Raw genomic sequence first — 14427 nt, 5'->3', positions numbered from 1 at the left:
TTGTAAAGAAAAAGGCTCAAATTCACAGGACAATGCCAATTCTTACAAGAAAAAAACTTAAAAGCACACATAAATGTTTCTTTTTTTAGATAAATGAGCACCTACCACTCATAAGCCTAGAGTAGCCCTGAAGTACCAAGTGTAGTTCCAAAACCAAATAAATATATTTATAAACAAATAAATAACAAAGGCTGAGAAGTGAAATGCCCTGAGTCAAATGACCGTAACCTAAAAATTAGCAAAATAACCACATTGACCTTTAAAGCCAAAAGGCTTTAAAAAGTAAATTCCAGTGACATCACAAAAAGTCCTAGCCTCAAAACAAAGGGATGAAGTGAAACTCCCCTTAAAATTCCAAAGTGACACTGCCACGAACTCAGAAGTTAAAATAAACACAGCATAAACTGGGGGTGGGAGGAGAGAGAGAGAGAGAGAGAGAGAGAGAGAGAGAGAGAGAGAGAGAGAGAGAGAGAGAGAGAGAGAGAGAGAGAGCACTGAATTTATAGCTGTATGGGCAATACCTCATTTCTCAAGTATAATTTGAGCCTTATAAACAGTTTATATGGGGCCGGGCGGTGGCGCTGGAGGTAAGGTGCCTGCCTTGCCTGCGCTAGCCTAGGACGGACCGCGGTTCGATCCCCCGGCGTCCCATGTGGTCCCCCAAGAAGCCAGGAGCAACTTCTGAGCACATAGCCAGGAGTAACCCCTGAGCGTCACAGGGTGTGGCCCAAAAACCAAAAAAAAAAAAAAAATAATAAAAATAAACAGTTTATATAAAGGAAGATCAAATATGTTCCTCTGAGATGTTGACTTCATGGTTTACAAAGAGCAAAACTATTTGAATTACTACAGAGACCACAGTATATATAACAAAGAAAACTGCCACTACCTTGAAAGACAGCTGCAAGTGTCTGGTAATACTTGGACAAACTTTACATGATTGCTCAAACACGTCTTGAAAATAATCTAAGTGGCTTTTGTTTGATTTAGGTTCAAGCTAAAGGGGACTTTTACATCTCTAGTGCCTAATAACCCAGAGGTGATTCAGGTCCCAAGCAGGAACTGGTCCCAAGTAATTTTACTGTCTGGTCAAAATCTAAGAAGCCAGGGAACACAGCCTCCATTACCCAAATACAATTGTTTCTCTCCTCCTATATCAAGTAGATGCCAATCCCCCCAAATCTTCCAGACAGTATCATATAATGGTAGTTCACTTTTCAAAAACTCTTACACAAGACAGAGGCTTTAATCAATCATTATCCACTTAGTCACACACGTCAAGCTCATGAACACAAAGTGCCTTCCCCACAATGTGGCTGTGTCCACTTGCTAGAAAGACAGGACACCTGAACTTTTGAAAGGCAGCTGCATCTTATCAAACACAAATGAGGATGCCTCTAAAGCTGTTCCTCAAAGAGCTGGCTGATTCTCTTTAAAAGTGTCTTTCTCGGGCCCGGAGAGATAGCACAGCGGCGTTTGCCTTGCAAGCAGCCAATCCAGGACCAAAGGTGGTTGATTCGAATCCCGGTGTCCCATATGGTCCCCCGTGCCTGCCAGGAGCTATTTCTGAGCAGACAGCCAGGAGTAACCCCTGAGCACCACCGGGTGTGACCCCCCCCAAAAAAAACAACAAAAGAAAAGTTTCTTTCTCCATGGGCCAGAGCAACAACACAGTGGGTAGAAAAAGCAAATGACTTACACACGGCCAACCCAGGTTCGATCCTGGGCATCCACTATGGTCCCCTAAGCCTACCATGAGAAATTTCTGAGTGTAGATCCAGGAGTAACCTCTGAGTGTCACTGGGTGTGTCCCCCCCCCCCCCCAGTTTTTTTCCTATCCTAAAACTCCATATATAACTGTTCCTCTTCCACAAAAGATTTTTATTAAGTATGTTATAACAAAAACATGTTAAGTTGATGAAGTGTTGGGGAGGAGGATATTTGTTTTTTCAGTGTTGCGATGGACCTTACACATGCTCTCCCACACAGCCATATCCCTAACCCATTGATGTTCTCTTAGTGATGGTAACATTGTATGCCCTGTTCCCATTCAGACTTGATAGTCATAACCTCTTATCTCAGAAAGTGACTATTTTCAGAGAGGCATTAGGGTAGAATGAAGTCACAAGGGTGGGCCCTAATCCAGTAAAATGAACACCTTTATAAGAGGTGAAGAGGACACAAGCAATACAGAAGACCCTGTGAAGGCATACAAAGACAGTCAATCACCAACCAAGGTTGTGCCTCACAAGAAACTTGCTAACACTCTAACATCTTTTTTTTTTTTTGGTTTTTGGGCCACACCCGTTTGACGCTCAGGGGTTACTCCTGGCTATGTGCTCAGAAATCGCCCTGGCTTTGGGGGGACCATATGGGACGCCGGGGGATCGAACCGTGGTCCGTCCTACGCTAGCGCTTGCAAGGTAGACACCTTACCTCTAGCGCCACCTTCCCGGCCCCACACTCTAACATCTTGACCTCAAGACTCCTTGCTTCCACAAGTTTGAGAAAAAATATTTTTTTTATTAAATTACCTGAGCTAGGGGTCGGAGAGATAGCATGGAGGTAAGGTGTTTCCCTTTCATGCAGAAGGTCATCGGTTCAAATCCCAGCATCCCATATGGTCCCCCGTGCCTGCCAGGAGTGATTTCTGAGCATGGAGCCATGAAATTCCTGAGCACTGCCAGGTGTGACCCAAAAACCCAAAAAAAAAAAAAAATTACCTGAGCTAGCCTAAGCTATTATAAAAATCCAAATTAGGGGTCAAAGCGATAGCGCAGTGGCAGGGAGTTTGCCTTGCATGAGGCTGACTCAGTAAGGACCTCAGTTCACAATACCCAGCGTTCCATATGCTCCAAGCTAGGAGGGATTTCTGAGCGCATAGCCAGGAGTAACCCCTGAGTGTCACCGGGTGTGCCCCCCAAAATTTTCCAAATTAATGAAACAAGTGATAATAAAAAGGAACCAGAGAGAGTAGAGAAAATAAATTGTCTTCCTTGCATGCAGCTGATTCCTGGTTCAAGTCCCTAGAACCACATATGGTCCTCCAAACACCACCAGGAGTCGCTCCAGAGCACAGAACCAGGAATAGCCAAAAGCCAAGTTCTTTCCTCTTACCAAAAAAAGTAATAATAGGGGGCCGGAGAGATAGCATGGAGGTAAGGCATTGGCCTTTCATGCAGGAGGTCATCAGTTCAAATCCCGGTGCCCCATATGGTCCCCAGCGGCGTTTGCCTTGCAAGCAGCCGATCCAGGACCAAAGGTGGTTGGTTCGAATCCCGGTGTTCCATATGGTCCCCCGTGCCTGCCAGGAGCTATTTCTGAGCAGACAGCCAGGAGTAACCCCTGAGCACCTCCAGGTGTGGCCCAGAAAACCAAAAAAATAAAAAAATAAAAAATAAATAAAAAAATAAAGTTGATTTCCTATAGATGAAGCAATCTGCTAATAATGATCAGAAAAGCAATAATTATTCAACAAAAGTCCTGAAATCCTCTTCTTATATTTTAATACTCTTTTTATATCCAAATTTTATATGAAGTAAATTGGTGGTGGGAATGTTGCACTGGTGAATGGGGGGGTGTTCTGTTCATGACTGAAATACAACTAAATCATGTTTGTAGTCATGGTGCTTAAATAAAGATTTTATAAATATAAAAAAGCAAAAGAAGAGAGATAAGTAGAGCAATAGATAGTACAGTCTTTAGGGCACTTGCCTTGCACTCAGTTATCCTAAATTTGATCCTCTGCACCACACATGGGGGCCCAAGTCCACCAGCAGTAATTCCTCAGTGCAGAGCCAGAAGTAACACCTGGGCATTGCCAGGTGTGGCACCAAAACAAAACAAACCAAAAAGTAAAAAGGGGGCTGGAGAGACACTAAAACCATACACACACACACATACACACACACACACACACACACACACCAAAAAAGGCAAAAGATTACACACACACACAACAAAAAAGGCAAACACACACACACACCAAAAAAGGCAAAAAAGATTATTCCTGGGGCCGGAGATAGCATGGAGGGGGCTGGAGAGACACTGAAACCACACACACACACACACACACACACACACACACACACAAAGAACAAAAAAGGCAAAAAAGATTATTCCTGGGGCCGGAGCAATAGCATGGAGGTAAGGCATTTGCCTTGCATGCAGAAGGATGTGGCTCAAATCCCGGCATCCCACATGGTCCCCCAAGCCTGCCAGGAGCGATTTCTGAGCCCAAAGCCAGGAGTAACCCCTGAGGGCTGCTGGGTGTGACCCAAAAACAAAAGAACAAAAAGATGATTCCTTTGCCCAACACTAGAAAAAGGTAGAAATAAAAATTTGACTTCAAATCCCCTTTTCCATCAAGTCAAGATCTCAGAGCAAGAAGGAAGTGTGTTACCACCATATGTCTAAAACGTTTTTATGTATTTGTGAGAGCCAACATTGGCTAACATTGTTAACAAGTACTAACATCCCCATGTGATTAGGAGCACATCCAAAGAGGCATCAGAGAGAAGCAGCTCAGGGCAAGGACTTTGGACCAGACCAAGCTCAGCCACCTGTTCGGTATAGGATCTCTGGCAAATCACTCTCCACTCTGTGCCTCACTTTTATGAAAGCCCATACAGAAGAGGTGTTCAGAGACCCCTCTCTGGGTACTGCTAAGATCCCAAAGAGTCCATGAGCCCAACTATAAGAAATCATAGGTCAAAAATGATGGAGCACCAGGAACTTCATCGGGTTCAACAGGAGCGGCGGAGGGAAGCACTAAGAGAAGGTACAGGATATCTGGTGTTACCCCAGGGTCATGGTCATTCTTATATCACCCTTATATAGAAGGGTGCAGATCGAGTCGTTCCAAACAATCAACTCCCTTCTGCAAGGTCTGGATACTTCCACCCGTGTCCAGGCCAGAGGCCCCTTGCCTGCACCTTCGCTCAGCCCCACTGCCTCGACGCTCACTGGGCTGCAGCAGGAAGTCGGGACTGTGAAACAGGTCCATCCACACACCGCAGTGAGAACGACTTCCTCACTCTCTGCTCTGCTTTTCCCCGGAGCCATCATCAGTGGTAAGACTGCCACGGGGCAGCCGCCTGTCCTGAGAGGGGCTGAAAAAGACTCCGGGTAGGAAGCAGGATCTGCAGAAGACGCTGCACGGAGCAAGAGGGATTTGCCACGGGACCCAGGTCCAGAAGCAACACCCCTCGCCCTCCAATAAAAAAAAAATAAAGAAAGAAAGAAACCCAGGACGCAGGGTTTCAACTCTGCCGGACTTGTGTGTGCTCCTCTTGGAAAGGGTCTTGGCTCTTCCCGACCCTACAGCTGGGCGGTTGCCTGGGAGGGCTGGGGAATGTGAGCCAGGGTGTCAGAAAGACGGACCAGAGCGTGACAGACGGTCCCTCCTCTGGCGTGGGGTCACCCTCACCAACTTCTTCCTCCTGGGCCGGATCTCTCTCTTGGAACACCCCTTGCTTCTGCTTTGGGGGCACAAGTCTGGCCCTCACTCACTCACGGATGTTGCCCCTGCAGGTGAGATCCTTTCCCTTGCAGCACACCCCTCATGTCTACACACATACACACACACCCCTCAGTGAGTTTTTTCTAGGACAGCCTCTCCCCGGGGCCCTCTGCCTCGTCACTTGCTCCCCAGAACTTGTCTCCACGCTCTCCAGCACCTGTTCCTTTCAAGCAGTCTCCCTTCCACTCCCTCCGGCGGCACATCCCCCCCCACAGCCAGTGCTCCCCCAAACCAGCCCAGCCCGCGTTGGAACCCCCTTGCGCGATTCCCCTCAAATCAGCAGGTGCCCCCAGCCAGGTCCTGCCCCTCAGGAGACTCTCGCACGGATGTCTCTCTCTCTCTCTCTCTCCCCGCGACCCCCTTCTCTCGAGTGGGCGGCCCCCTCACCGACGCGGCGGGTTCCTTAGTTGCACCGTCTCCATGGCGCTGCCGGCGGCCGCCCGACGAGCTTGCAGACTCACAACCCCATCCTCCTCCGCCCGGTCCTCTTGGAGCCCGCCCGCCCGCGGGCCCGCCCACACTTCCGCTTTCCGCCACGACCGGAAGCGGCTCGCGGGCCGGGGCGGGGCCCAGAGGGGCCGGGTCGGGTCACGTGATAGGCGTCGCTGCGTCACGTGGTGCGCGAGGACACGATCCCGGAAGCGGAAGAGAGAGAGGCGTGTACTTGCTCTTGGGTGTTGGCTCTCCGGCTCCAGATCTTGGGCCACGCGCGCTAGTGGTCTCGTACATCGCCCCATCCCAAACGCTCGGTTCTGTTCACGAGCCCGGAGTGCATCTCTGCAGCAATGCCGGCCATTCATCTCTCGAGCCGACACATTGAGGGTTCTTACGAAGCGCTGCTTTTAGGGGCTCTTGGAGATATTTTGGTGGTTTGGGTTTTTACCAGGTTGAATATCTGATGGTCCATATGCAACTGGTAATATGGACCTTCTCTATATCCCAGAACAATCGGAAATTTGCCCCGTTCTCTATATTTGTTTGGGAGGCAGACAAACAGGTGATGAAGTTGGGTCAACAACATCCTGCTGTGCTCAGGATCACTCCCAAGGATGCTCCAGTATCCGGGATTCTAAACCAACCTTTTATTTAGTTATTTATTTATTTTAAATAACTTATATTTAAGTCATTTTGCAAACAAAACGGTATCTTAAGCTCTTTCCTTGGGCTTACTTTCATGTGTTATTTTATTCAGACCTTCCTTTCCCTGATTTTGTGTAAAAATGATGATGGTTGTATTCTTGGTGACTCACCTAGAAGCAACTAATTAATTATCTTGGACATCCTTAAGTTATAGTTTTATAAAGCCGGAGAAGTGAAGACCACGGAACTAAAAGTTTTGGATTGGAGCCTTGAATTCAGATTCCAGTATGTATCCCCCAAAGTGGACAAGAGCCACTACTCACTGGAGTGTCCCCTCTACTCAGAGTTCCAATAGTGACTCCAGTATCTACCCAAAGTTCCATTCAGGAATCCTTAGTTGCCACCACCTCATTGAGCATTAGGAAAATGACACATTATACCCAGCTAATGAATGGGCAAGTCACAAGAGAAAACACTCAGAAAACCAGAGCAGACTCTCTTTGTTCTGCTGTTGTTGGAGGAGGCACACCCAATGGTGCTGAGGAGTATTTCTGGCTCTGTACTCTGGAGTGACCTCTGGCGGTGCTCTGGGGATCATGAGTGGTGCCTGGAATTTAAAACTAAGTGGCAGAACTCAAGGCAAGTCTAATCCTTATACAATCTTTCTGGACATCTTACTGTTCTAATTGTCCCGCTTTTTTTCTAATTATTTGAGTCTAGGAAACCTAACACTTTGCAGAAACCCAGTTATCTCTGGATTTAAGCAGAAGTCCAGTGACTTAAAATGGATTAAACTAGTTAGTTTTCTGTTACTGCAGAGAAACATTGGAATAGAATGGGCTTTCTACCAGGCACAGTCCTAGACAATCACTTAATCAGAACAACCCAAAGAAGCAAGGACTTTTATCCTTGGTTTTCATGTGAAGAACTGAGACTCTTGTTTAATGAGAGCAACTACTTTAATCTAGGTCCAGTTTGACTCCTTAAAACCTGTGTTGATTGGTGGCTGTTTTGCCCCTTGAGAAAGCTGTAAAAACAGCAGATGGAGTCCTTAGGAAGTGGAATCAAGAAATGTCTATATAGTTGGAAATGATCACTCTGGACAAAAACTGGTTGCTAAAAGGAGATAAAGTGATATGCACAATGCCCTTTCACAAATAATACTGCAATTTAAAGTGTGTACAAGGGGGAAAGAAGGGGAAATGCCTGCTACAGAGGCAGGTAGAGGAGAGGGCTGCAAGGAGGGCGGAAAAGGAAAATGGGGACATTGGTAGTGGGAAACTGGAGAAAGGTGTTGTTCGTTATATAACTAAAACTTCATCATGAACAGCTTCTTGGAGAAAAAAAATGGTGAACAACATTGTAAACCACAGTGTTTAAATAAAGTAATTTCTTAAAATCTAAAAAAAATATGTATATATATATATAACACTGTGAAGGAATGGCTATTGGACAGCTGTATAATGAAAACTCAACTATCAACAATTTTTACCTCTATATTATGGTGATTTAATAATTATAAAAAGAAATAAATTTTTAAAATATATATATTGAGAAAGCAATCCTAGGTCCCTCCTGTCAGAAGTCTATCCTCGGGGCCGGGTAGGTGGCGCTGGAGGTAAGGTGTCTGCCTTGCAAGCGCTAGCCAAGGAAGGACCGCGGTTCGACCCCCGGCGTCCCATATGGTCCCCCCAAGCCAGGGGCGATTTCTGAGCACATAGCCAGGAGTAACCCTGAGCGTCAAACGGGTGTGGCCCAAAAACCAAAAAAAAAAAAAAAAAAAAAAAAGAAGTCTATCCTCTTCTGAAATCTCTCCTAGGTCTTGTTCTATACTTCACATTTACATTTTATTATTTTGTTTGTTGCTTTTGGGCCACATCTAGCAGTGTTCATGGATTACTCCTGGCTCTGTGCTGAAAAATTATCTCTGGGAGTACTTGGGGGACCATATGAAATGCTGGTGATCAAACCCAGGTCGATCATGTGCAAGGCAAACACCTTCACTGTACTATGGCTTAGTCCTCTGTCCTGATATTCTCTAATGCACTTGACCTCATACCTTTTGTTTAGACCCTGCTTCCCACCAGTTACCTCTTTAAGCAACAGCTCCCATACCTAAAATCACAAATGTCAAATGATTTTGTCTCCTTCCAGAATATTTCCAAAGAGAGACTGACATTAGGATCACCTTTTCAGAGCTGGAGCTATTTACAGCAAGTAAGACAAATATGCCTTGCATGCTCCTGACCTGGGTTCAATCCGCAGCATCCCTTAGGTTTCCCTTGAGCACTACCAGGAGTAATTCCTGAGAGCAGAGTCAGGAGTAAACCCTGAGTATCACTGGTATGATCCAAAAACTAAACTTTTTAAAAAAAACATCAGCTGGGACAAGAATGATAAACACAGCAGGTAGGTCATTTATCTTGTATGTGGCTGATGCAGGTTCAATCCCTAGCATTCTGTATGCTCAGTTATTATAAAGAAGTATGGCCATTTGTTTATATTTTTTTTTTTTTGGTTTTTGGGCCACACCCGGTAACGCTCAGGGGTTACTCCTGGCTATGCGCTCAGAAGTCGCTCCTGGCTTGGGGGACCATATGGGACACCGGGGGATCGAACCGCGGTCCGTTCTAGGCTAACGCTGGCAAGGCAGACACCTTACCTTTAGCGCCACCGCCCGGCCCCCTTTTTCTTTTTCTTTTTTTTTTTTTCATTTGTTTATATTTTAACTGATATAAGTACAGGTATATATTCATTTCTCTTAACAAATATGCAGGTAAAAATGGCTAGGTCATGTAGAAGATACATGTTTAATATATTAAACTTTTCCAAAGCGATTGTTTGATTTGATATTTCCTTCATGAGAGCTCCAGTTGCTCTTCATTCTTTCCTATGCTTGGTATGATCAGTATTTATATTATAGATAGACTAGTAGGTGTGTAGTCATACCACATTGTGATTTTAATTAGTGTCTCTTTAATGACTAATAATATTTAGCAATGTTTTTCTTGCTTGTCATCTGAAATTTTGAGATATTTATTTAAGTCTATTGTTCTTATTAATACTGTATTTTCTCATTATTGGGTTTGTTTGGTTTTTTTTTTTGGTTTTTGGGCCACACCCAGTGATGCTCAGGAGTTACTCCTGGCTGTTTGCTCAGAAATAGCTCCTGGCAGGCACGGGGGACCATATGGGACACTGGGATTCGAACCAACCACCTTTGGTCCTGGATTGGCTGCTTGCAAGGCAAACACCACTGTGCTATCTCTCCGGGCCCTCATTATTGAGTTTTAATATGACAGCTGTAAGTCCACTTTCAAATATATAATTTACAAAATATTGTGATGCTTCTCTTTTTTTGGGGGGGGGGGTCACACCACCAGCACTCAGGGGTTACTCCTGGTTCCACGCTCAGAAATCAATCCTGGCAGGCTCGGGGGACCATATGGGATGATGGGATTCAAACCACCATCCTTCTGCATGCAAGGCAAGTGCTCTACCTCCATACTATCTCTCTGGCCCCATATTGTGATGCTTCTATTATCATACTCTTAACATTTGAAGAGCAAAATTATGTCCAGTATGTCCATTTTTTATGAGTATTACTTTTTATATCAAACCAAGAAGGCTTGGAAAGGGTGCTGATCCTACAGTGTCACTTTCCCAGTTCCTGTGTCAGCAGATTTTCCACTGGTGTCAACTAGCACTTGTCAGAGACAGAGCTTGGGAATAGGAGAGAAGCCAGAATCCTTTCTGCCATTTTTGTCTCTGCTCTAATATCCAACAGTTTTGTCCTTGGGTCTTCCCTCCAGTTCCCCTTCTAGTATAGCCTTCAATATTAACATTCCCAGTTCCCTTTTATATAAAGGCTCAGCCATTATCATGGCTTCCTACTATTGCTCTCCTTTGACCAGTCCCCTTGCTGATCTCTTGATTCTTCTAACACCACTGAAAACTGTTCTGTATTATATTCTTCCTGTTTCAAATCTGTTAGACTTTGATGGGTATACCTGAGTTGAAAAGGCATCCAGAATTATAAATTGACAATAATGTTGTTTACTTCCTTGCCAATACTGTTTTTGGCCTCATGATTTCAGATCCCTATATAAAACCATTGTCTCAGTCTGCCTGATATGATAAAATAAGAATTTCTTGATTCTGACACAAATTTTATCATCTGCCTCTCAACCAAAGATGTCGTTTAAAAATATTATGGGGGACCCGGAGAGATAGCACAACGGCGTTTGCCTTGCAAGCAGCCGATCCAGGACCTAAGGTGGTTGGTTCGAATCCCGGTGTCCTATATGGTCCCCCGTGCCTGCCAGGAGCTATTTCTGAGCAGACAGCCAGGAGTAACCCCTGAGCACCGCCGGGTGTGGCCCAAAAGCAATATATATGGGGAGGTGTGTGGTGCTGAAGCGATAGCACATTGGGTACGGTATTTGCTTTGCAAGTAGCCAACCCAGGATCCCTGATATCCCATATGGTGCCCCAAGCTTGCCAGGAGTGATTTCTGAGCACAGAGCCAGGAGTAACCCCCGAGTGCTGTTGAGTGTGGCCCAAAAACCAAAAAAAAAAAAAAAAAAATTGGTGATATAGCAAATATTGCAGCACCAGGAATCCTAATCATACTACTGGACTACACTGGTCATGTAGGTATGCATATTGAAAGCACAGCCTCAGAGTCAGAGTCCTTCCTAGGCCCCTAGGCTGTTTCCCCCGCCCCCCCAGGCTGGTTTTTAAATGCCACTGTGGCCTTCCAGAAACCTTTCCTATCCTCTGCTCTTCCTCACAATTATTTCTTCCCTTAATTCCTTTCATCTCAATTTTATGGCATTTATAAATACCCTGAAGGAATTCCAAGTATTCATTGTAAGAAACTACCTGCTGGAGAGATAGTACTATAAGTACATTTGCTTCTTAAGTGGCCAGCCTGAGTTTCATTGCCAACACCATGGTTGTTGGTACTCCGAGCCTTGCCAAGAGTGATCCTTGAACATAGCCAGGAGTAAGTCCTGAGCACAGCTAGGTCTGACCCAGAAAAATAACAAAAAAGGAATAATAAAGAAGAAAAATAGCCCCAAATTTAGGGGAATAAATCACTTTTTTTCCTTTTTCAAAAATCTACACTTTAGAGACCAGGGATAAACACAGTAGGAGAACAAGGTAGGTGCCTTGCATATGTGAGGCCTATATTTGATCCTCACACAAAAACTACAAAAAAAAGAAAAAGAAAAAGAACTCTACATGATGAGCATGACTCATCAGGGAAGGCTTATCTCTATTGGTTAGCATTTGGACAGATCCTGTTGAAGAACAAAAAAAAAACTGCAGATGGACTGACTAGAGGTGCTGGCCTTTTGACCTGGAGCTCACTTGGTGCAAGGGCTGCTGGGGGGTGACATGTCTTTTTTGAACCTCCTCACAGAATAAAAGTTAAATTCTGGTTTTGTTTTCTCTTTTGGGGCCCAGCAGGCAATGCTGATCGCTTACTCTTGACTCTGCACCCAGAAATCATGCCTGGCAGTACTCCAGTAACCATATGGGATGCCAGGGGTCAAAACCAGGTCGCCTGTGTGCAAGGCAAGCACCTTATTCACTGTACTTTCACTCCAGCCCCAAAGGTTAGGTGTTTTTTTTTTGGTGCTCAGGAGTTACTCCTGGCTCTGCTCTCAGAAATCACTGCTGGCAGGTTCAGGGGACAATATGGGATGCTGGGAATCTAATTGGGTGGGTCCCAGGTTGGCCATGTGCAAGGTAGACACCCTACCATTGTGCTCTCACTACTGACCCAAAGGTTAGTTTTAAAGTACATTTCTGCAAGAGACCCAAGAGGAAAGTGTCATGCTTTTTAATGACATAACTTGGAAGAAATAATTTCATTTGTTTTTATTTGTTTGTATTTTGTCTTTGGGGCCACACCCAGCTGGCAGACTTGGAGGACCATATGGGATGCCTGGGATCAAATGTGATTTAGTATGATGCTAGGCAATCGCCCTACCCACTGTGTTATTGCTCTAGCCCCATGATGTTGCTTTTTTTTTTTTTTCTTCCAAATTTTTACTGTTGGAAGGGTCCCAAAGGCTCACCAACTTTCAGAGAGAACAGACATAAACTTCACCTCTGGATAAACGGAGTAGCAAAGTTCTGAACAGAATCATGGAAGGCCAGAGTATTGTTTTTACAGTTTTGACTTTCCAAACTTAGGCTCATTACCTCGCAGTTGCAAAGTAACTTCACACCTCCAATATCATACCCTTAGCCCAAAATTACTCAAAGCAGAAGGCAAAAAAAGGTATTTCAAGATCCTCGTAACGAAGGAAGAAAGAAAAAAATTCACAAGTACCCAGTAGAAATCTTCTCATATTGTTGGTCATATAAGGATTACGTCTAATTATTGTCCACCCAAAGAATGAAGGAAAAAAACTTTCCTTGGGGCCTGGAGAGATAGCACAGCGGCGTTTGCCTTGCAAGCATCCGATCCAGGACCAAAGGTGGTTGGTTTGAATCCCGGTGTCCCATATGGTCCCCCGAGCCTGCCTGGAACTATTTCTGAGCAGACAGCCAGGAGTAACCCCTGAGCACCTCGGGGTGTGGCCCAAAAACAAACAAAAAAAAAACCAAAAAACTTTCCTTGGTAGTGAAACTCTTCTGGTTCATTGCTGTAACTGGAGAATCTTTGGTAAAATTCAGATTTATGGAAGCTGCTGAGTAGGCAACCAGGGTCTGTGTGCCTAATTCAGTTTTCTCACTTTCCTCTTCATTCTTTCCTCTTGTGTGGGGTCTGAGCTGGGCTGCAGGGATTCAACTAGAATAGCCACCCAGAATTAGAAATTGTGTAGTCAAGTTGGTTTAAGAGTTCACACAAATTTCAGGCAGCAGAGACCAGATTTTTGTTGCCAAGTTCTTATAAGAACATGTATGTAAGGAGGGGCCAGAGTGATAGCACAGTGATAAGGCCTCTGCCTTGCACGTGGTTGACTCAGGACTGTTCTGGGTGTCCCATGTGGTCCCCCAAGCCAGGAGCAATTTCTGAGCACATAGCCAGAAATAACCCCTGAGCATCACTGAGTGTGGCCCAAAAACCAAAAACAAACAAAAAAAGAACATGTAAGGAGCCAGATCTCATTAGTGTAAAGGAGAGAAAGATTAAGTTTTCTTCCTGATTTTAAAGATTCTTGGAGAATATGCTAAATGGAAGAAAGTCTATGAACAATAGATACAGGCAAGGTGGAAGAGAGGAATCAGGAAAGGTTTTCAGGGATGGAATATGGCTTGATTGGAGCTTGAGTCTGGATTAGGGTGGGCCAGGTTTAGGAGGTTCTGAAGAACATAAGCGAAGGTTAGGAGGCTAGAGAAGCAGTTTTTCCAAACAATAGGCGTAATAAGTAGAACTTTGAGTGAAATTTAAAGAGACTGAAAATTAACTGAAATCTCTGTTAGCAATGACTTTTATTTTCTTTTTAAATAAAAAAAAAAAGTCTTAAGGTACCAAGTAGGTTTTTTTGCACTTGCCTTTGCAAGCAAGCCCTAAGTGTCCAACCCCACTTCTTACATTTCCTCAATTTGCAACTCAACTGGCCCTCTGAAAGGCCTTTCTCTGCTTTAGTTTATTGTTTCCCTCCCTCGTACACAATAGGAGAAAAGTCTTCATTTGCACTTGAGTTAACTGGCTGCAAGGCGGTTAAAACGCAAGCGTCCAGACCTGGGGATTCTGGGGATGGAGTCCATGGCACTCTGGTACTTGCTTGCACGTGGCCGAGAGGGTTAAGTTCCCGGTTGTCCCTCGACAACCGCCAGGAGTGTAGAGCAAAAACTAGATTGAT

The 14427-nt window shown here is 44.8% G+C and overlaps 1 protein-coding gene across 1 annotated transcript in view; it reads right to left on the bottom strand.

The window, feature by feature from the left end:
* The window catches only part of STK4 (serine/threonine kinase 4), a 120043-nt gene extending 114045 nt beyond the window's left edge, over positions 1-5998 (bottom strand). Inside the window, exon 1 of the mRNA XM_049779254.1 lies at positions 5909-5998. Within this exon, the coding sequence (XP_049635211.1) occupies positions 5909-5943 (35 nt within the window). The 5' untranslated portion in view covers positions 5944-5998. The remainder of the gene's footprint in view (positions 1-5908) is intronic.
* Positions 5999-14427: the final 8429 nt, after the last annotated feature.

The sequence above is a fragment of the Suncus etruscus genome, chromosome 9 (assembly GCF_024139225.1).
Source record: "Suncus etruscus isolate mSunEtr1 chromosome 9, mSunEtr1.pri.cur, whole genome shotgun sequence".
Classification (NCBI taxonomy): Eukaryota; Metazoa; Chordata; class Mammalia; order Eulipotyphla; family Soricidae; genus Suncus; species Suncus etruscus.
The sequence above is the reverse complement of the archived record's forward strand: the minus strand, read 5'-3'. Positions and strand labels throughout refer to the sequence as shown.